This window comes from Macaca nemestrina, chromosome 5 (genome assembly GCF_043159975.1).
Source record: "Macaca nemestrina isolate mMacNem1 chromosome 5, mMacNem.hap1, whole genome shotgun sequence".
NCBI classification, from domain to species: domain Eukaryota; kingdom Metazoa; phylum Chordata; class Mammalia; order Primates; family Cercopithecidae; genus Macaca; species Macaca nemestrina.
In genome coordinates, this window is record NC_092129.1 from 140,381,344 (window position 1) to 140,404,430 (window position 23,087).

The 23,087-nt window shown below is 49.2% G+C and overlaps 1 protein-coding gene across 13 annotated transcripts in view; it reads left to right on the forward strand.

Annotated features, from left to right (window-relative positions):
- LOC105489605 (transcriptional regulating factor 1) overlaps nucleotides 1-23,087 on the forward strand; it is a 230,004-nt gene that overhangs the window by 173,849 nt on the left and 33,068 nt on the right. For 7 of the 13 annotated variants that reach the window (XM_011754526.2, XM_011754527.3, XM_071097044.1 and 4 more), the window contains 6 exons: nucleotides 10,958-12,651; nucleotides 15,006-15,052; nucleotides 15,948-16,098; nucleotides 17,216-17,530; nucleotides 21,191-21,572; nucleotides 22,714-22,780. In XM_011754526.2, coding sequence (XP_011752828.2) covers nucleotides 11,215-12,651; nucleotides 15,006-15,052; nucleotides 15,948-16,098; nucleotides 17,216-17,530; nucleotides 21,191-21,572; nucleotides 22,714-22,780 — 2,399 coding nt within the window. In that variant the 5' untranslated portion in view covers nucleotides 10,958-11,214. The remainder of the gene's footprint in view (nucleotides 1-10,957; nucleotides 12,652-15,005; nucleotides 15,053-15,947; nucleotides 16,099-17,215; nucleotides 17,531-21,190; nucleotides 21,573-22,713; nucleotides 22,781-23,087) is intronic. The other 6 variants (XM_011754532.2, XM_071097043.1, XM_011754533.2 and 3 more) reach the window with 3 other exon arrangements.

The following is a 23,087-nucleotide window of genomic DNA, read 5'->3' on the forward strand; positions in this document are numbered from 1 at the left end:
TGGCTGCCCTGGGTCAGTGCCTGCTGAGCACTCACTCACACTGTCAGGCGGGGGCATGGCTGAGTCCCGGAGACGAGTGAGCGAGCGAACCAGGGCTCCCCCTGCCCTCCCTCAGAGCCCAAGCCTGCTGGGAGATGGGTGCCTGAGTGAGGCTCACCATCCCCCAGGGCTTCTAGAAGGAGGCCAGAACCGGATCCTCAGAGGCCTGGAGGAGGGAGCGACTCAGGAAGTCCCACTGGAAGGCCTCCAGCCCCAGTCACCAGAGGTCCCCTCAGGTTTGTTTGTTGACTCCCAGAATTCCCCAAAAGACCTTAGAACTCTGAGCCAAAGGGACTGTGGAGATTGCTTGTCCGAGCCCCCTTATCTTAAAAGTGAAAAGCTTGGGACCGTGGCACTGCCCAGGATGTAGTTCAGTGTCGCCGCCGGTGTTTACAGAATGCTCCCGCGTGGCACCGACGTCGTAACCTGGGATACCCTGGGCTTCCACAAGGGCTTTTTGTCTGAAACGCAGGCAGGAGACCCAGAGGGGACCCACGACAACCCAAACACAAGAACACTATTGCACGGTTATTTTACATACTGACTTTGTACATCACTGACATTTACTGTGTGAGCTGTTTTCCAGACAGAAGGGAAGTGGTTATCCCCCAAGATAATCCCCCCATTTCTGGAGCCCTGGGTGACCCTTTGGTTTTTTTATACGGTCTGATGTCTTGGAAGACCACACACCAAAGCCACACCAGCTGATCCGCTTGGGAGTATAGCTCACACACACACAGGCCTGGAGAGTCTGTGGGTATGGTACCATCTCAATGTGCGTGGCCAGGATGTGGTGACAGCACCAGCCACCTCCCTCCCTATTGTCCCTTACAGAGGAAGCTGGTCTGTGGTGCCCACCTCCCGGAGGCTGTTCTGGCCGCTTGGCCCCATGACGCTAGGTGTGGAGCTTGAGTGATAGCAACAGAGCCTGCAGGTGCTTGACTTGTGTTTTCTTCTATTAATAATTCACTCTGCGGCTGTAGGTAGGGCCAAGGGGGTCAGATCTCCCTGCCAGCCCACTTCCCCTCCAGCTTTATCCCCACTCTTGCCAGGGCCTCATCAGAGCAGCCGGAGGGAAATCTCCTGCCATTCTCCCAGCCCTGCCCTGCCCTGCCCAGGACAGCTGCAGGGCCGGGGATCCTTTGTTTGGCTGAAGTCCCAGGTGCTGATTCAGAAGGCCCCACGCCCCAAGTCCTCGGGGGCAGGAGTGGAGGATCCTTCCTGTGGGCCCTGGGCCCAGACCCCTTCAGCCGAGTGCCCTGTAGAGACCTTCCCGGAGTCCCCCACAGCAAGGGTCTGCCCACTGCACCTCCTGGGCCCTGGCCGGAGTGACCTTATCCTTCTGTGAGGCCCAAGCCGCATATTGTGGCTCCCACCCTGCGAGGGCTGGGGTAACCAATTGTTCTTCTCTGCCTTCCCCTTGTGACATTCCTTGGGGTCCTTTGGAAGCCTCCTCCTCCCCAGATTACAATCTTAAAGACACAGGTTTGTCCCATAGTGGCCCTGCCATAGAGGGTCTTCAGTGTGAGTTGGTATAAAAGACTGTAAAGGATGACAGAGCACAGGTGCTGGTCTGAGCCATGAGGGCCTCAGTTCATGTAACTGTAAACCTCATGAAGCCAGAGGCCCTCCTGACCTCTCATCTCTCCTGGCACATAGCAGGTCTTCAATCTGATTGATGATTAATTCTGAAATTCTCTTAGCAGCTCCTCCTTAGGGGACACATGTGATCATGAAAGCATTTGGGTCACTCAGGGAATCACGTGTGAATTGTTTTGGTGCTCCTCTGTCCCATCTTCTTTCTACAGACCTTTCAGCTGGATCATCTGTCAACCCTCACCACCATCAGGTGATGGGGGATGGTGTCAACTGTGGGTTGGGAGGAAGCTTCCTGGGGAGCCAGGCAAGCTGGAGTGGTCCTCGTCCCTGGCATGCCCTGCTCAGAGCCTATTGCACCTCTCCCTTTAGGCTGAAAGGTGCGGTAAGTGTGGGTCGTAAGTTTGCTAAGGATCTCTGCATTTGTATCTGCTACTTTCTCCTTGGAACCGTAGACTGTAGCTGACTTTACCAGTACTGATGTTACAGATGTTAATCCCAGGTAACTGTGTTGGAGCTTGTCCCATTCTAGTCTCCCAGAGCAGTTTGTCATACAGGAAGTGCTCAGCCATGTCAGTTACATCAATTTAACATCTCCTCCCCTCCCTAGCTTCTGTGTGTCATAAAAGGAGAGGTGGAGACCACATTGGCCTCTACACTGTGTGCATTTGCCCCCTAAACGGTCATCAGATCTATGCAGTGAATACCAGCTGGATCCAGAACCCTGAATTCGTCTCTACAGGTGAGGTTAAGATGAGGGAGAGATTGTATGGATTTTATTCAGGCTCTCTTTCTAGAAAAACTTTGCTTCAATTATCTGGATATAGAGAAAGCCAGGGCTGAAGTCCAGAGAGGGCAAATGACTTGCCCAGGGTCACATAGAGTCAGTAGAGCTTCTTCTTCTTTTTCTTCTTCTTCTTTTTCCTTCTTTCTTCTTCTTCTTTTTATTTATTTTTTTATTTTTATTTATTTATTTATTTATTTATTTATTTTTGAGACAGAGTCTCTCTCTGTCTGCAATCTCGGGAAAGCTCCGCCTCCCAGGTTTAGGCAATTCTCCTGCCTCAGCCTCCCAAGTAGCTGGGATTACAGGCGCCCAGCATCACACCTGGCTAATTTCGGGTTTGTTGGTTTGTTTGTTTGTTTGTTTGTTTGTGTATTTTTAGTAGAGACGGAGTTCCACCATGTTAGCCAGGATGGTCTCGATCTCCTGACCTCGTGATCCGCCCGCCTTGGCCTCCCAAAGTGCTGGGATTGCAGGCATGAGCCACCACACCAGGCCAATTTTTTTTTTTTTTTTTTTTTTTTTTTTTTTGAGATAGGGCTCGCGTGCAGTGGTACAGTCACCACTCACTGCAGCCTCAACTTCCCAGGCTCAGGTGATCCTCCAACCTCAGCCTCCCAAGTAGCTGGGACTACAGGCGCACGCCACTACACCTGGCTAATTGTTTGTAGAAATGGGGTCTCACTATGTTGCCTAGACTTATCTTAAATTCCTGGGTTCAAGTGATCTGTGGGCCTCGGCCTCCCAAAGTGCTGGGATTACAGGCATGAGCCACGGCTCCCAGCTTCTTCCAGTGCTTTTCTAACTACACCATATTCACAGAGCCAATGCCCATGTTCCTAATCTCCCTACAATCCTAGCCATGTCAGGACTGCTGCAGGACAAACCTGTGTCTTTAAGCTCACAGTCTGAAGGAGGAGGCTTCAAAAAGGCCCCAAAGAATGTCACAAGCAGAAGGCAGAAAAGGACAACTGGCAACCCCAGGCCTCACAGGGTGGGAGCCACAATATGGGGCTCAAGCCACACAGGAGGGTGAGGTCATCCCAGCCAGGGCCCTGGAGGTGGAGCAGGCAGACCCCTGCTGTTGGATACTTAGGGAAGGTAGTATGAAACAAATGTGTCTAGGAATACAACAACAAGGCCTACTCAGACCTTGGCTGCCTCCTCCAGGAAGTTACCCTAGACTCCTGCAGCCCCTTCTCTCCCCATGTCCTTAGTTTCCATACCAATCCATGGCAGCTAGGGAGAGAAAGAAGTGGCATATGGTAATCACAGGGGAGAGACGATGTTCAAGTCCCTGGTAAAGAACTACAGCCAGCCCAGAGGAAAGATGGCAGTGACAGTGACAACCAAAAAGTGAAATGGCTCCAATCTCTATTTCCTAATGAGGAGCCACCTGCAGGAAGCACAATCCAAACCCTCCATTCTGCAGGTTCCTGGGCTATGCGTCCGGCTTCTTACTGATCCCCAGGGCTTGGAGGGAGCAACTGATGCTACAGGGTGAGACCTGAGGGTGGAGAAATGAATGTTTCTTGCTGCCCAAAGGGAGCCTTGAAAATCCTCCCACAGCCCAGAGTCAGCAGGAAAGCCAGGGCTGTGAGGGAGTAAGAGCGAACCATTCACTGCGCAGAGGAAGATTTAGGTGCTAACCGCCGTCATTGGCAGCACATGTCCACGATAATCGGGTAACTGGATTATAAAATACCCACTGGAATTATTTAGAAGACTAATCAGAAAGCATTTAGAACAACAACGGTGCTAAAAAGAAGACGGCAAACTGCGGCCCACGTCCTGGAGAGCCGCCCTTGGCTCCTGCCTGCTTGGGGGAGCTGGGAGTGAGCTGGAGTAAGAGGAGCCCCCAGGGGAGTCAAGTGAAGCTTCCTTGACAGAGCCCAGAGGAAGGCTGGACTAAAACACAAGCCAAAGCATTTGGAGAATTGTGTATACAGTCTGTAACTGACGGCCCAGGGTCAGAAAAAGGAAAATCTTTTTGGTTTTTCTTTCTCAAACAAGCAATGGTGGTCTGGCCGGAGCAGGGTGTTACCCCTTCTGAATTGTAAGCAAACAAGTTCTGCGGAGACCTTGGCCAAAGTCAACTTCCTCTCCTGATGTATCTCTCTGTCTGTCTCTCTGGTTCAAAGGGTGGCCCTTAGGACAGATATCCTCCTTGCAGACTGCGGCCTTGTCTCCTGGTGCCCCAGGGCAGGGGGTGGGGTGTGGAGAGACTTTGATGCTCTAGAACAGGGGTCAAGCAAACCATGGGTCAGGTCAGATCCAGCCCACACCTATTCTTCTACTGCCTGTGAGTGAAGAAGGATTTTTACATTTTTAATTGGTTGAAGAAAAACCAAAAGAAGAACAGCATTTGGCATGTGAAAATTATATAAAATTCAAGTTTCAGTGTCCATAAATAAAGTTGTATTGGAACACAGCCACGCCCATTCGTTTATATATGGTCTGTGGCCGCTTTCACGCTACCGTGGCAGCGTTGTGACAGAAACCATATGCATGGGCCCCAAAGCTGAAAATATTTACTAGTTGGCCCTGTATAGAAAAAGTGTGCTGGGAGGTCTCTGTAGAGTCTTGTTATTTTCTACAGCACTCCATAAATTTGGTGCTTTAGGGCACTATGCCCTCAACAGAAACTAGTAAATTCTGTCTCTCAGTCCATGTCAGAGGCATGGGACCTGCAGAGGGGAACAAGCCACTCTAGGTCTCCTTTGCCTGGCACAGTGTTGCAGTTCAGTGAGCGTTTGTTGAGCATCTGCTATGTCCCAGTCCCTGAGGACACCACATGGGCAGGCTGCTGTCCCTGCGTCACAGTGACTGGGCAGCCAGTCGGGAGATAGGCATGGAAGTGGGTCGCCTGACTGTGACATGGTCAGTGCAGAGGAAAGGCGGACACAGGCTCTGTGGGAGTGTAGAGTGGCACCTTAAGTTCTGAGTGGGCATTTCTTTGTTGAGCCCACCCTGGAGTCCTGCTCTAAGGAAGAAACTGACTGAAGAAATGGGAAAGTAGCAGTTCTGTTAATTAGTTCATGAATGAAAAAGCTCCTGGTACAAATTACCCAGTAGGAATTGTTACCCATAATGAGCAAAACGGTTACCTTGTTAGAAAAATAATAGAGACTTGAATCCTGAGTTGGTATTATAAGAATTCTGGGAGATTGACTAATCCACCAAGAACAACAGTTTCCAGGTTTTAAATGATATGTTTAAAATAGCCTTTTGGCAAGATGCTAAACCACGGCCTAGCACGCTACCATCTGTATAAGAGGGGCTGTGCACCAGTATTCTTCTATGAGCATAAAGTGTCTCTGGGAGGATATATAAGAACCTAATTCACTGTCCCAGAAGGGGTGCTGGGTGGCTAGGGATGGGGATGGAGGGAGACTTTTCACATATGCTCTTATTTTTACAATTTGCATGATTTTCACTTTATTTACAAGCATTTGTTTGGGATAATTTTTGCTGTTTTGCATATCCATTTTAACCTTTTGAATTTTGAACCATGTGAACCTAGTACCTATTCAAAAAATATTACATTTAATGTAAAATAAAAAGCACATGGTTTTGCCATTATCTCCCTACGGTGTTTTAGGAAAAATCATTTTCTCTCTTTTTTTTTTATTTTATTTATTTATTTATTTATTTATATTTTTATTTATTTATTTTTTTTTTTTGAGACAGAGTCTCTGTTGTACAATGGCTTGATCTCAGCTTACTGCAACCTTCACCTCCAGGGTTCAAGCGATTCTTGTGCCTTAGCCTCCCAAGTAGCTGGGACTATAGGCATGCACCACCACGCCTGGCTAATTTTTGTGTTCTTTTTTTTAGTAGAGACAGGGTTTTGCCATGTTTGCCAGGCTGTTCTCGAACTCCTGGCCTCAAGTAATCCGCTTGCCTTGGCCTCCCAAAGTGCTAGGATTACAGGCTTGAGCCCAGCCATTTTCCCCTTCTTTCATTGAACAAATGAGGCTTGATTGCCTACCATCAGCAAGGCACTGCTCTGGGCCCAGAAATTACATCTCTGGGCCTCTGTTTCTTCCTCTGTAACATGGAGAGACCAGATCATCTCTGGGGCAGTGGTCTTCAACTTGAGTGTGCATCGGACTCACCAAGAGGGCTCATTAAAACACAGACTGCTGAGCCCCAGTCTGTTTCTGATTTAGGGGGTCTGGATGGGGCCTAAGAATTAGTATTTATTATTTCCCAGGTGATGCTGGGGCTGCTAGCCCAAGAACCACACTTTGGGAACCCACCTAGGGTTCCATCTAGGGTTCTGTGCTTCTAAATAAACTACATTCCAGTTCTGGAAATGTCAACAAATAAAAAATAGCCTCCTGCAACTGAGAATAGGAAGTAATCCCTTTCCCTAGCAGTTTGGGAAGACTTAACAAAGCAAACATGTCAACAGAAATTCAATTATCTAGCTTCCATTCTACCCACAGGGCCACAGGAGAGAGACATGAAATCAATAGTGCTCAAAGTCGGGTGAGTTTCAACAAGTAGTTCTTTCTGGGTGTGGTGACTTTGTGTAAGCCTTTTAAGGAAGGTTGAGTGGAGAGGTTTAAGCCTGGTAGAGCATTCTGAAATAGCCAGGCCTAATGCCCAAAGGATAATACTGTCAGATGTCACTTTAAGGCCCACTACAACTTACCCCTTTCTTACAAATTTAGCCTGATCATTGGTGAGTTCTGGACAAGGACATGATGTCCCAGCGTGAACTCCTGAACCTGACTCCATGCCTTTGTTCATGCTGTTCCCTGTCCAGAATACCCTTCCTGGTCCTCTCCACCTCTGTAAGCCCTATTTGTCTATCAGGACCAAGGTACAGTCTGACTATTCTTCATGAGAACTTAAGAACTTCTTCATCTATACTGAGTATCTTTTTCTGCCTGCCTCAGCTCACTGGGATATTTGATCATTGTTTTCTAATTTTTTCTCATTTGTTGATCTATTCATTCAATAAATGCTGCCCTAATTCAGCAAATCCTTATTGGAGTCCTGCAATGTGCTGGGCATTATGGTAGGTTTGAGGAAGAGACTCCTAGGTAAAAATAGACCTGGTTCCTGCTCTAATAGAGAAAGATCCATTAACGAAATAATTGCACTGGTGGAAGTACAATTACAAGCAGAGGAGAGTAGTCTAAAGGAAAGGAATATGGTTTTATGAGAACATATAAGAAAGGAATCTGATGTAGACTTGGGGATTGGGGTCAGAGTCAACTCTCTGAGAATGTGTAATTTGAGCTGAGATCTGAAGGATACCGTGTTGGGGAGGAGGGGAAGAGCTCTCCAAATGGTGAGGGGGCATCATGTACAAAGGCCCTGCAGTGGAAGAGAGCATGGCAGGCTCAAGGAAAGAGCTCCTTGAAAACAGCATCGAGTTTGGGAGAGATGATGTTGAATTGCCTTTGAATGTGGATGTGGTGATGTAGAGTAGGGAGCTGATCAGGATCTCAGACCATCTGAGCTGGGGGCAGTCATGATATTGCTTAAAATCAATAAGGGGTCAGAAAGGATGGGTGGTGGATGAGGCTGTCAAAGGAGAGAATATGTGTGAGGAAAGGAGTGGATGTCTCAGACTGGGTCCTAAGCCCCAGAGGGCCAGAGTGTTTCAAGGAAGGAGAGTGGCTTCCCACTGGCACACAGGGAATGTTTCTCTTATTCCTCCCTCGCTCCCTGCTCACTGTCTTCTGAGTTCTGGTCTTAGTTATGCCTCACCTGGATGCAGCGAGAGTCTGCTAATTCAGTGCTTCTCCAATTTTAATGTGCACATGGGGGTGGGGATCATCTCAATAAAATACAGATTCTGACTCAATAGATGTCAACTGGAGCCTGAGATTCTGCATTTCTAGCCAGCTCCCAGGTGACCTGGAACACCGTTTGAGCAGCGAGGTTCATTAGTCTCCTTGCCTCTGAAGCTCAGCATCCTCATGCCCAGCATCCTTTCACTGCTGCAGCCATCCTTGGCCAGCCTCCCCTTCCACCCACGGCTGGCCTTCCTCCACCCTTCCCTCCACCAAATGCAACCCTTCATCTGAAGTTTTCCGTCTCTTTCTCTCATAATTCAGAAAGGGACAGACCAACTCAGCTCACTCACAGGTAGAGGGGGACGACTGCAGTGGTCTTCAAACTTTTCTGTTTAAAATCCTCCCTAAAATAATCTTTTAAAACTCTTTGCCCCTTCATACAGTTTTAAGTTTACACCCACATTTTTTTATCATACATTTGCTGAAGATACAATTTCCAGTATGTTGTAAACATTGATATTTTTAAGCAAAACTATTACATCACTGTTTTAAATTTATCCAGTGGAATCTAAACACCATAGCAATTTAATACCTCCCGTCATCCATTTTAAAAATGCATGAACACCCTCTTTAATAGTCAGTGTTCCTTTTTCTTCTGGAAATTGTATTTTCATTTCACTTGCTCTGTGGAATTTTATCCTAATGTGATATGTGTAATATATTTTCATGCTTGGAACTTTTTCACTTGTTTCCTTACCATATTTTTCTGTAACAATTTTGTAGAAAGTTGAAACTCTTTTAATTTCCTAAAATCAAAAGATCTAAGTATTAAAATGTTCTTCTGGCTTGAGTTATCACAATTATTAATAGTACACAGTTGATCAAAATAACATTAAATGTGTTACTAATTTTGATAAATAGTAAACATAAATAGTTAAATTATATTGAAAATGCATCTCTAAATGAAATGGTGGTACTGGGTAACTTCGTTGGGGGGGTGACTTTTTAAAATAAACTTTTTTAAATAATTGACACACAGCATATATACCTTTATGTATATGACCAGGTCATAGCATATAGCTTGAATTACAGCAGAGTGAGAATGACCATGCAGTTCCCACCAAGGTCTAGAAATAAAACATTGCTGGTGCTAAGCTATATTTTCAATTTCATTATCCATGGAAGAATATTAGTTATTGCTAGCATGAGACAAGGATCAGCATTTATTATGTTTCCATTTTTCATTCTTCCTGATGCAGTACATGAGAAGTTTGCCCTTCTTTTTGTAAAGAAGGGTGATCAGGAAAGAGAACGCCTAAAAGGACAGCTTGTACCTCTGCCACCCATGAGTTCTAGAAAGAATTTCTGTAGAAGTTGAGGGTCTAGGAATTGAACCTTTTTTTTTTTTTTTTTTTTTTTTTTTTTTTTTTTTGAGATGGAGTTTTGCTCTTGTCACTGAGGCTAGAGTGCAGTGGCACAATCTCGGCTCACTACAACCTCTGCCTCCCGGGTTCAAGTGAATCTCCTGCCTCAGCCTCCCAAGTAGCTGGGATTACAAGTGCCTGCCACCATGCCCAGATAATTTTTGTATTTGTGGTAGAGACAGGCGGATCATGAGGTCAGGAGATCGAGACCATCCTGGCCAACATGGTGAAACCCCGTCTCTACTAAAAATACAAAAAATAGTTGGGTGTGGTGGCAGGCACCTGTAGTCCCAGCAACTCGGGAGGCTGAGGCAGGAGAATCACTTGAACTCAGGAGGCGGAGAGTGAGCCAAGATCGCACCATTGCCCTCCAGCTTGGGTGACAGAGCGAGACTCCATCTCAAAAAAAAAAAAGAGATGAGGTCTTGCTTACTATGTTGCCCAGGCTAGTCTTGAACTCGTTAGCTCAAGCAATCCTCACCTCATAGGTGGGGGTACAGGTGCATGCCATCACACCCTGCTTCTCTTATTTTTACCTTTTGATTACATGTATCTTTTTCCCCTTTGTAATTATTCATGCAACTCATCACCTTTTCTGACTACATGCTTGAGAGCAGGCCTATGTCTTAGTCATTTCTCAGCATTGTGCCTTAACAGTTAATAGGTGTCTGATAAATATGTGTTGAACAGACAACTTGATTAATGCATATCTTAAACCTCTTTATATTTCCCACAGGTCCTAGAATAGTGTTGGGCTTTCAATAGCAGGGTCTCAGAAGAATGGATGAATTAATCAATGAACAAAACAATGAATTAACAAATCAATGAACTACTGAGCCATTGAACAATGGCTCGAAAGTAAGAGTTTGCATCTCATGTGAGAATTAAGATCTGCAGACTCAGTGAAAAGGGTGTGGAGTGCAGTGCATGACACTGGCTATTTCTAATTGAGTCTCCTGTGTCATATATATATATATATATGAATACATATATATACATATATATGTATGTATATATTTTAGAGATAGGGTTTCACTCTGTCATCTAAGCTACAGTGCAGTGGTGCAGTCGTAACTCAGTGCAGCCTTAAACTTCTGGTCCCAAGTGATCCTCCTTCCTCAGCCTCCTGAGCAGCTGGGACTACAGGCGCATGCCACCACACCCAGCTAATTTAAAAACATTTTTGAGACGGGATCTCCCTATGTTGCCCAGGCTGGTCTCAAACGAACCTCAAGTCTCAGCCTCCCAGGTAGCTGGGATTATATATTTATTTTTATCACTGGTCATGGTAGATATCAATTGCTCATCACAAAACATCCAAATAAATCCTTTCCTGTGTTTTGCCTCTTGCCTTGCAGGTGTGAGCGCTGTCTCCTCACCGCAGTGCTGTGTGGTCCGTACCTCAGCCAGGGAGAGGATGTGAAACCCCCCGCCCTGCACATGAGTGGTACAGGCCAACAGGAACACCTGGCTCCAGCCACGTTCACAGACATGTCAGCCGTGGAGTAGTGCCGACACTTTCTCTCAGCTTCTCAGGGTTTCAGTCCTTTTGGGTTTGTTTTATTTACCTTTTTTATGGTTTTGTGGCTGGACGTTCACAACCAAGGCAGACAGCATGGGTGACCAGCAACTGTACAAGACCAACCATGTGGCCCACGGTAGTGAGAACCTTTTCTACCAACAGCCACCACTTGGCGTTCACGGCGGGCTGAACCACAACTATGGGAATGCAGTAACAGGGGGCGGAATGGATGCCCCTCAGGCCTCGCCCATCTCCCCCCACTTCCCTCAAGAAACGCGGGATGGTCTGGGCTTGCCTGTTGGCTCCAAAAACCTTGGCCAAATGGATACCTCGAGGCAGGGAGGGTGGGGAAGTCATGCAGGGCCTGGAAACCATGTCCAGCTACGTGGAAACCTGGCCAACTCAAACATGATGTGGGGGGCACCGGCCCAGGCTGAGCCCACTGATGGCTACCAATATACCTACTCCCAGGCCAGCGAGATCCGGACCCAGAAGCTTACCAGCGGTGTCTTACACAAGCTGGACTCTTTCACCCAGGTGTTTGCCAACCAAAACCTGCGAATTCAGGTCAACAATATGGCCCAGGTGCTGCACACTCAGTCAGCAGTGATGGATGGAGCCCCTGACAGTGCCCTCCGCCAGCTGCTGTCTCAGAAGCCCATGGAGCCCCCAGCACCGGCTATCCCTTCCCGCTACCAGCAGGTGTCCCAGCAGCCTCACCCTGGTTTCACTGGTGGGCTGTCCAAACCAGCCCTTCAGGTCGGGCAGCACCCTACCCAAGGGCACCTGTATTATGACTACCAGCAGCCACTGGCTCAGGTGCCAGTGCAGGGAGGACAGCCACTGCAGGCCCCACAGATGCTGTCACAGCACATGCAACAGATGCAGCAGCACCAGTATTACCCACCGCAGCAACAGCAGCAAGCCGGGCAACAGCGTATCTCCATGCAAGAAATACAGACGCAGCCGCAACAAATTCGCCCATCACAACCACAGCCGCCGCCACCGCCGCCGCAGCAGCAGCAGCTACAGCTGCAGCAGCGGCAGGGTTCAATGCAGATACCTCAGTATTATCAGCCCCAACCCATGATGCAGCACTTGCAAGAGCAGCAGCAGCAACAGATGCACCTGCAGCCCCCTTCTTATCACAGGGACCCTCACCAGTATACCCCAGAGCAGGCACACACTGTCCAGCTGATTCCCCTGGGTTCCATGTCCCAGTACTACTACCAGGAGCCCCAGCAGCCCTACAGCCACCCCCTCTACCAGCAGAGCCACCTGCCTCAGCACCAGCAGCGTGAGGACAGTCAGCTGAAGACCTACTCTAGCGACAGACAGGCCCAGGCCATGCTGAGCTCCCATGGGGACTTGGGGCCTCCTGACGCAGGAATGGGAGACCCAGCGAGCTCGGATCTGACCCGGGTCAGCAGCGCCCTCCCCCATCGCCCCCTCCTATCCCCCAGTGGGATCCACCTCAACAACATGGGGCCTCAGCATCAGCAGCTGTCTCCTAGTGCCATGTGGCCCCAGGTATTCTCCCACTGGAAGTTTCTCTCTATACCCAGTGTGCTACAGGGTCAGCCAGGGCTGAGTCTGCAGTGCTCAATCCTCTCTCCAAGCCTCCTCAACCCTTTTGTTCTTTATTCATTCCCCAAACATTAACCTACATGTGTCACACACTGTCTGTGCCAAGCACTTGGAATACAAAATCAATCTCTGTTAAGTCCTTTGGCCATGGAGCTTATAATCTACTAAGGAGATGGCCAGAGTACCATATCATGCCCTAAATGATTCACGTAATGGTCAAGACCTTGAGTAGGGTGCCAGGGGACCACACAGTGGTGGTGTCTCAGTTCACTTGGATCTGTGTGCTCAGGATATGCTCTGTGACATTGGTCCCCCTTTGGGAGGGAGACCACGTTATGACAGCATTTCTCAAAGTATATTGCTCAGAACAGTCGTTCCACAGTGTTTAATGGATATTGCTGGGGAAACAGTGGGTTCTCTGGATAAACTAGGGGGTTCTTTTTTTTTTTTTTTTTTTTTTTTTGAGACGGAGTCTCGCCCTGTCGCCCAGGTTGGAGTGCAATGGCACAATCTTGGCTCACTGCAACCTCCGCCTCCTGGGTTCAAGTGATTCTCCTGCCTCAGCCTCCCAAGTAGCTGGAATTCCAGGTGTGCACCACCACACCTGGTAAGTTTTTGTATTTTTAGTGGAGACAGGGTTTCACCATGTTGGTCAGGCTGGTCTCGAACTCCTGACCTCGTGATGCGCCTGCCTCACCCTCTCAAAGTGCTGGGATTACAGGCGTGAGCCACTGTGCCTGGCCCGTTTTTCTTTTTAGAGACAGGGTCTTGCTCTATCACCCAGGCTGGAGTGCAGTGATGCAATCATAGCTCACTGCAGCCTTGAACTCCTGGGCTCAAATGATCCTCCCACTTCACCCTCCCACATAGCTAGGACTACAGGTGCATGCCACCATGCCTGGGTACTTTCTTTGGTTTGGTTTTGTTTTGTAGAGACAGGTCTCCCTATGTTGCCCAGGCTGCTCTTGAACTCCTGGCCTCAGACGATCCTCCTGCTATAGCCTCCCAAAGTGAAACAGGTTGCTGTACTGCAGGACTTTTTGTGGTCTTTAATATGGTAATGCATTGTGAGTCTCCCACACACCATGTGTGATTGCGGAGATGAAAACCTTAGCTGCCCACATGATCCAGGCTGGGAAAGTAAATAAGCAAAACTGTCTGGTATGAGACCTTAGGGAGTGGTGGTGACTGGGGACTAGAGAGCAGATACCCCATCCCATAGCATTCTCATTAAGGATTTTTAAAAAACAGTCTAGCCAAACAAACATGTCTGCAGGCCGGTTCAGCCTATGCACCATGATTAACCCTTGATTAGTTCCCAAAAGTATTTGACCAGAAAACAGCCTACTATGTGCTGGGCACTTTTCATGCCGTGGCTTATTCCAAGTGCTGCAGTCAGATGACAGCCGTGTCTGAGGAGAAGGCGACCCCAAATGGGAACTGGTTGGGTAGAGAGAAGGTTCTGATGGAGGTTGAAGGCCAGAGATGAACTTCCCCTTGAGGTTGCTTTGTCTGGGGCTCAGAAATAGTAGTAACTGAGAGCCTTTGTAAATATAGGAATGAGATGATTTAGATGATTTGGCTAAGGCTTTTTAAGAAGAATTCCAGGGCCAGGTATGGTGGCTCACACCTATAATCCAAGCACTTTGGAAGGCCAATACAGGAGGATCGCTTGAGCCCAGGAGTTCAAGACCAGCCTAAGCAACAGAGCAAGACCTTGCCTCTACAAAAAATCAAAAATTTAGCTGGGTGTTGTGGCGCACACCTGTAGTCCCAGCTACTTGGGAGGCTGAGGCAGGAGGATTGCTTAAGCCCAGGTGGTAGAGGCTGCAGTGAGCCATGATCATGCTACTGCACTACAGCCTGGGTGACAGAGCAAGACCCTGTCTCAAAAAAAAAAAGGGGGAGGAATTCCATCAGGAGGTCTCCTGGCATAGTGCTGTGTCTTCCAACTCTCTTCTGTGTCCTTTATGGGAATGGAGCCTATCTGTGCACAGAGTGGGTGCCCTGGGAGAACAGGAAAGAACACGGTGGGGGGTTGCGTCTTGGTGGGCTTGTTGTGGCTGGCAGCAGCTCCAGGAGTGGGGGCGGTGGTCCCAAGTCAAGGAGCAATTCAGGGACAGATGTCAAATGCAGAAGAGCGAGGGCATGAGTGGACATGAATGGGGTCAGCACAAGGCAGACGGCAGAAAGAGTCCTGGAAGAGTACCTGATGTTCCCACTGCTCGAGGACTTCTCCCTTCAGAACACGTTTTTTTCTCTTCTTTTTTTCGGTGTCCTGTTTGGCTCAAAATTAGATGCGCCTACCTGATGGGAGAGCCCAGCCAGGGTCCCCTGAGTCAAGGTAGGATGAGTGGAGCCTTGTTGGTATTTTGGGAGACTGGGAGGATTTTCTGGGGTGTCTCTCATGATTCATTTCTAAATTCCATGTCATTCCTCAAAGAAGTGCGTAGAAATAATAATAGCAGCTGCTGTGTTTGAGTGCATACTATGTGCTAAGCACTAGGCATTGTGTGTAGTAAAGTAACCCGTGAGAGTGGGTATGATGATGATGTGCCTATACTCAGTAAGCACTCAATAATTGTTAGCTAGTATGATTGTTACTTTACAAATGAGAAAACTGAGGCTCAAAGAGCTTAAGGTTACACATCAAGTAACAGTGCTGGGATTGACTGCAAAGCCCATGTTCTGTCCACTGTGCATTCATTCAGTATTTATTGAGTATCTACTGTGTGCCAAGCATAGAGCTAGGCTTTGAGAATGCAGCAGTGAACAGTACAGACTGGCTTCCTCATCTCGTGGGCATGGTCAATAAAGATTTAGCCAAACCTGATAAACTGCTAAAGTGTGCAATACAGAGGCTGCCCCAGGAACTTGCACAAGTGTCTGTAAGCGGGGAGGCTTTTGGAAGAGCTGGGCTCAGGCCGACCCTTGAAGGGTAATAAGCTATTGTTCCCAAGTCAAGATCCATTGCCAGAAGTCCTGACGTGAAGAAGGACGTTTTGTTCAATTCTTGCATGAGTTTGAGAAGGACTTTTCCCATTCTGAGCCTCAGCTTTTTATCTGTAAATTGGACTTTGTTCTCTAAAGGGCATTGGGCTGATACAAGTGGTGCCATGGACAATGGGATCATTGGATGAATGATATGGGTTTGTGGTGGGTATGAGGTCTTGTGGCAAGTCACTGTTTCGCCTTCCTCAACGTATGTGTCCTCTCCATTTGGCTCTACCCTTGAGCAGTGGCCAACCCAAAGGAGTGTTTGGGGAGCAGTTTGATGCCAAGAACAAGCTGACATGCTCCATCTGCCTGAAGGAGTTCAAGAACCTGCCTGCCCTGAACGGCCACATGCGGTCCCACGGGGGAATGAGGGCCTCCCCCAACCTCAAACAGGTTAGCAGGAGTCAGTTCCCGGTCCTTTCTAGGCCGTGTGCTGCTTGCTTTGCTTTGCTGCCATCAGACAGAGAGTGATGTGAGCCCCATGCGGGACCTGGCGAGGCACAGTCCTCCCTTGACAGGAATGCTTAGGCTTTGACGCTGGGAGCCAGCCAGGTCAAGCAGCCCCACTTCCCCAGCTTTATGATGAGTAAGGGTCAAAAACAGAGGCTCTAGAAAGCCTTTTAGGTCATCCCAGCCTCTCTCTGCCTCCTGGAGAAGACAGCAAAGGAACACATGTAAATGCAATATTATTTTTAAACTTCTGCTGCTTGACACACCCAAGACCAGGCCCACTGGGGCCTTCCAGATTAATGGTCAATGGCGAGAGAAAGCTAATATAATCATCAGGCTCTCAGCCAGAATTTTCTGTTTACTGATGCAGTGGTGTTTGGCTCAACATCCAAAGATCCTTAAATACCCTCTGGATTATCCAGGTAGGATATCCAGATAGTAAACTATCCACAAATTTTAGAGTTAGATTAAAATCAAAAAGTTTTCTCAGAATTCTTTTAATATTGTTACTCTGAATTTAAATCTATGGGATTAAATCTCTGTTGACCAGAATTTTTGATTACCCAGATCACTCCATCTCCTGGCCATGCCAGATTATGTTTTTTAAAAAAGCTTTTGTCTTTACTTGTTAAAAGTACATGTTTTGTATCTCCAGTGTGGTTTCCTGACCTGAATAAAATGCCTATTTCCATTTTGACAAATGAGTAAACTAAGGCCCATAGAATTAGAAACTCCTACACAAGATCATACCTTTTTTTGGACTGATTACAAGTCCATGTCCTTTTCTTTAAAAGCTGACACAATTTTTAAAAAATAGTTTAATATACAAGTAATGCATGGTCAAGATTTTTTAACTGTAGAAAATGGAGTCCATGGCCTCCTCTACCATCAGCTGGCATCACTCCAGCCAAGGGACTCAGGATTGCAGGAAGGAAATCACCCTGCAGTGGTTCTCTATCACCCATACCTGATGTCCTGGAGCCTTTCAGGAAAAGCAAAGTGCATCCCCCTTGTGAGAGCTGCTCTCAGCCCAGGATCAAAGCCTTTATTGTCTGTGTAGGAGGAAGGAGAGAAGGTCCTGCCGCCTCAGCCCCAGCCGCCACTGCCGCCTCCGCCTCCGCCTCCGCCGCCGCCGCCGCCACAGCTCCCTCCCGAGGCAGAAAGCCTCACGCCTATGGTCATGCCCGTGTCTGTCCCTGTCAAGCTTCTCCCGCCCAAGCCCAGCTCTCAGGGGTTCACCAACAGCACCGTTGCCGCCCCCTCCGCCAGAGACAAGCCAGCCAGCTCGATGTCGGACGACGAGATGCCTGTGCTCGTGAGGATGACCCTCTCTCCCCCACACTCACCCCAAGGGGCTGTCCCCCGCACGCCTGCTGTGAGTTGCTGCTCTGCCCCACCTGCCTGGGTGGGGACTTCCCTTTGCTTTCTTGGAGATGGGGCAGCCCTTCCAGAGTCACTGACCTGAGCTCAGACATGGCTTGGTCTCTCAGGGCTGAACCCCCATGGCCACATTGGGAACCCCATCCTTGTTCACACTGCCTGCTGCCCATTAAATGCCAGACTAATGGCCTGGGTTAGATTCTGAGAGACCCGAAAGTGTTCCCAGGTTTAAACAGAGATGATCATTCAGCTGGGAATCACTGGGACAATCATAGCCATTATTGAAATATGGAAGTACTCTATCCCAGAAAGTAAGCAGCTGTTGCCCCAGGCCCTGGCCCCTTCCCCAGGATCTCCAGATCTCCCAAATCCACAACCAAAGAGGTAAACACTGTCGCAGCAGGCTTCCAGGCAATAGCCCTGGCATCCATTCTGACAATCAGCCTTACCAGATGCTTAATATTTTGTCTGCTTAAATACCCTGGAAAACCTAATTCGTTAAAGTTCCCAAAGTAGTTCCACTGAGAGCCTAATCTCAGGAAAGCAAAGAGATTTGTTTTTCTCACTCACTGTTGTCCTTTCTCTAATTCTAAGTGCTTCACTCAAACAGCTTAACTTGGCTCTGGGAAGGGTTTGTCTCTCTGTCTGTCTCTCTCTCTCTCTCTCTCTGTCTCTCTCTCGGCCCCTAGGGAATTTGTGACCTGTGTGGTTGGGAATATCAAACCTACCCCCTCCCCACAAAGTGGTATGTTGGGTCATATTTGTCCTTAGGAATAGGCAGCTGCTGAGAATCCAGGAGGCATAAGGGTAGGCTGGGCCAGGATAGAGGGAGAGAAGATAATGAAAAGAACTAGAAAAGTCCAGAAAAAAGCCTTTATGGTTATCTACGTAACACCAAGTCCTCAAAAGAAAAGAAACTGATGGAGAACTGAGGGGAAGATTCTCATAAGCTGTCAGGGCTTGGGGGTCAGCAACAGGCAGAGATGAAATGACACATCCAAGCTCCTTCTTTGCCCAGGGAAGTTCCTGATTTGGTGGGAGAAACAGTGTCTCCTTGGGGAAACAGTTCCCTTGGGGAACTCTGAATTAAGGGTTCATAGTCGGCCGGGCGTGGTGGCTCACGCCTGTAATCCCAGCACTTTGGGAGGCCGAGGTGGGCGGATCACAAGGTCAGGAGATCGAGACCATGGTGAAACCCCGTCTCTACTAAAAATAGAAAAAATTAGCCGGGCGCAGGGGCGGGCGCCTGTAGTCCCAGCTACTCGGGAGGCTGAGGCAGGAGAATGGCGTGAACCCGGGAGGCGGAGCTTGCAGTGAGCCGAGATTGCGCCACTGCACTCCAGCCTGAGCGACAGAGCGAGACTCCGTCTCAAAAAAAAAAAGGGTTCATAGTCACATGGGAGTCAGAGTCCCAGGCACACACCCCACCCACCTACCCATTCAAGATGGTAAGAGAAAGACAGGGGCAGACAAGAAATGGATGCCTCAGGTGTGACTGGATGAGAACACACCAGGGTAGCCAAAGTCATTAGGGACTGGGGAGGGGCAAGGGAGTTTGCTCAGGAGATCATCATTAGAGTTCTGAGCAGGGTTTTGAAGGAAGGGATGACCTTGGCTTAATGGAAGGGTGAGAGAGACCTTGTTGGTGGGGGCGATAGGCTGAAGTGGAAGCATGTAGGTGAGACTGAATACATGTGAACAAGGCCCTGGCACTTGATGTAAAGCAATTAAAACATCCAGGAAGGAGCCCCGAGTGCCCATCTCAGCTTGGCTCCTAGCCAGCTGGGATGAAGACAGCTGGGACCTGCCCCCACTCAGAGCCTCAGTTTACTCCCCTGACCTTGGTGGGGTTGGACTCATCAGTGGTTCTCAGCCTTCTCTGTGGGCAGCTTTTTAAAGTTTTCAGTTGTTGGCCTCACCCCCAAAGTGTCCAAATAGCTTGGTGAAATGGAACACTGTAAGTGCTTCCTCTCAATTGACAACCAGACTTGACATCCTGGGTGGCTTCTCTGGCCCAGTGGCTCAGAGCCTTGCCTGGAGGATTGGAAAATCCAGGTTTAGAGCTGGAGTAACAGGACAAGAAGCTGGAGGAGAAGGAGCCCAAAAGGGACCTCTGGCCCTGTGATCAGAGGTCTGGATTGCAGTGCCGTGTTGAGATCGTATGAGGTCTGCATGTTCTTGGATGACTTTATCTGTTACCCGGGAACAGGGTGTATCTTCGGGCTGCTCCCCTTGTGAGGGGCACAAGTCTCCTTCCCCCATTCTCCCCAGCCCCTCTCTCGCCTCAGCCTCAGGCGCTGAGGAGCCCTCTGGTGGAGAGAGGAGGCAGTTGAGCGCGCTGGCCTAAGGAGGGCCCCCTGGGGGTGAGCCGGGGTGGGGACGGGGGTTAGGAACCTCACTCTGGAGCCGGGAGCCTGGGACCCTCTGCCCGCTCCTCCTTTCCCCACTCTCTGCCTCCCTAGACTCCCCTCCTAGAGGCCAGGATGGCACCATGGAAGGCAGAGAAGCTGAGGGAGAAACGTAAGGGGGCAGAGCCTGAAGCTCTGGAGAGAGAGGAGTCCAGAGCAGAGGAGCCCATGGGGCAGGTCACATGACCGTGGTCAGCCCTTCCCATCACCCCCTGCTGCTTCCTACCCAGGCGCCACCCTGGGCTCAGGAGTCTCCAGGACCTGCAGCTGTGACTGGTCCCTGGCCTGCAGGGCCTGAGAGGGCACCCAAGACTGCCCAGAACCTTCCCTCAGGTATCCCCGTGGCCCCTCCCAACCACACCGCCTCTGCAGCCACACCCAGCTCTCGACTTTTCTGGGCTGATGCTACCACACAACCCGAGTCTGTTTCTGTTTGGCTTTGGCATGCCCTGCTCATCTGTTTACGTGCCTATGTTTACTTATTAGTATATATGTATCCATGTGGCAGATCCTCCTTCCAGACTATGCTTGGTTCCGCTGCCATTAAAATAAACTAACTCTCCTGACAGGAAGCCAACCTCAGAGAAGAGTTTGCTACAAATAAGCTACGAGTTCTGGGAGCAATAGTGAGGGTGGTGACGGGGGAGGTTAACCAGATCCGTTTTTAGGTGAGCACATGGAAGGGCCCTTAGAGGTCATCGAGGGCGCTCCCCCGTGCTGAAAGTGACCCAGGAGAGCCCGGTGTGGGTCGCTGGCCTTGGGAACCTTGGCTAGGCTTGAACCCCCACTTCCTGCCTCACAGGTCTCGGTCCCAGCTTCCCTGAAGAGATTATTCAGTCCCCTTCTCGGAACATGTGGTATCTGTTCCTGATGTCCGTCCCTGGGGAGCAGTGGGGGAATTAAAGAGCCCACTCAGCTGGATTCCATTCAAACAGATGGGAATGTAGTGATAAGCAATAAAGAATTTGAATTTATTATTTCTTGCCCACCCACTATTCCTACCACCCCCAGCTCTTTCAGAAATTGGGGATTTCTTCCAAAACCTTAGTTTTCTCCTGAGTCTAGCAACCAGAACTCGCTTTCCCTGAAATGGATGTGGTCAGTGTGGGGGCGTGGGGGGGGGGGGGGCGGTGGTCAAGCAGAAGGGCTCTCTGCTTAGACGGTAGAAGGCCCTCTTCCCTGAACCTGGGGAAATGGCCTGCGGGGCAAGCTGAAGTATTCGAATCAGATCGTTGTTCCCGTTTTAGGAAATCCCCAGGAAGCATCAGCCCAGCGTGCCCAAAGCCGAGGAGCCCCTCAAGACCGTGCAGGAGAAGAAAAAGTTCCGGCACCGGCCGGAACCACTCTTCATCCCGCCGCCGCCCTCCTACAACCCGAACCCCGCCGCCTCCTACTCGGGCGCCACCCTGTACCAGAGCCAGCTGCGCTCCCCGCGCGTCCTCGGGGATCACCTGCTCCTGGACCCCACCCACGAGCTGCCCCCTTACACGCCCCCACCCATGCTGAGCCCGGTGCGCCAGGGCTCAGGGCTGTTCAGCAATGTCATCTCCGGCCACGGCCCTGGCGCCCACCCGCAGCTGCCCCTGACGCCCCTGACGCCCACGCCACGGGTGCTGCTGTGTCGCTCCAGTGAGTCACCCCTTTAGCGTCCTCCTGGGCTCCGGGTGCTGGGTAGAGTCCTGGGAGACCTCGTTTTCTTTAGCTTTCCCATTTATCCCACAGACTTTTGCGAAGTATTGACTGTATGTAGCACACACTGCTGGGTGTTAAGAAAGACTTGGAATACATAGCCCTTATCCTCAAGGGAATCGCAGTCTAATTGGGAGACAGATGCATAAACTGATCACTACAGTCTCTGGGATAAGGAAACAGTTGAAATGTTCACCCACTTTCTAAGACTGCCAGCAATGATTGTGCAAGAGAGAAAAAAATGAGGCCGGGCGCGGTGATTCACGCCTGTGATCCCAGTGCTTTTGGAGGCCAAAGCGGGTGGATCACTTGAGGCGGGAGTTGGACACCAGCCTAGCCAACATGGTGAAACCCCGTCTCTACTAAAAATATAAAAATTAGCCAGGAATGGTGGCGCGCGCCTGTAATCCCAGCTACTTGGGAAGCTGAGGCAGGAGAATCGCTTAAACCTGGGAGGCAGAGGTTGCAGTGAGCCGAGATCAAGCTACTGCGCTCTAGCCTGGGGGACGAGAGCAAAACTCCGTCTCAAAAAAAAAAAAAAAAACGGGATGTGGTGGCAGGCACCTGTAGTTCCAGCTACTCAGGAGGCTAAGGCAGGAGAATCTCTTGAACCTGAGAAGCAGAGGCTGCAGTGAGCCAATATCGCGCCACAGCACTCCCGCCTGGGCAAAGAAGCCAGACATCTCAAAAAAAAAAAAAAAGAAAGAAAATGTACTCAGTAGATGTACAAATAAGATTAGGTATTACATGCAAGATCAAGCCTTGACATTTTAGCATGCTTTATGAAAATCAAGCATAGAGAGGATAGACTCTCTTTCTGAAGAAAGAATAATTGCATAGAAATCGTACCGCTTAGCAGACCATTGTGGGACAGCTGGCTTCTCCTCACCCTGTGTGAGCAATGGGTAATCGTAAGTTATTTAGCACCATACTCCACCCAGCTCCCTGGAAACTGTCAGGGGTAACTCTGGCAGGAGTTGGGTAGGAGAGGAGCTCTGTTATGGCTGGTTAGGTAACTGCTCATTTGCTTTAGTCTTTTTCAACTTTCCTTCCCTGTTGACCTCTGATTTTTGTGTTTTAGACAGCATCGATGGCAGCAACGTGACGGTCACCCCAGGGCCTGGAGAGCAGACTGTAGATGTTGAACCGTAAGGAAAAGTCAATTACTCTTTCGAACAGAAGCTTCAGCTTCTTGAGAAGTGTAGTTAATACTTTTGTAGTCAGAGGATTACACTGAGAGAGCAGTTGTAGAAATTGTAGGATTGTGGTTATTTCTTGAGTACTGTTGTTTCCCTACACAATGGTGCCAGTATTTTAAGGCCTTTGCCAAAGACTAGATACATGGTCAAAGCATGAAGCCCTGTATTCAGAGAGCCTAGCGTCCCTATGTCTGGCTCCACAGGCAGTGCTTTCTCATCCCCAGTGATACAGGCATCTCCCTCATTCTTTAAGAGG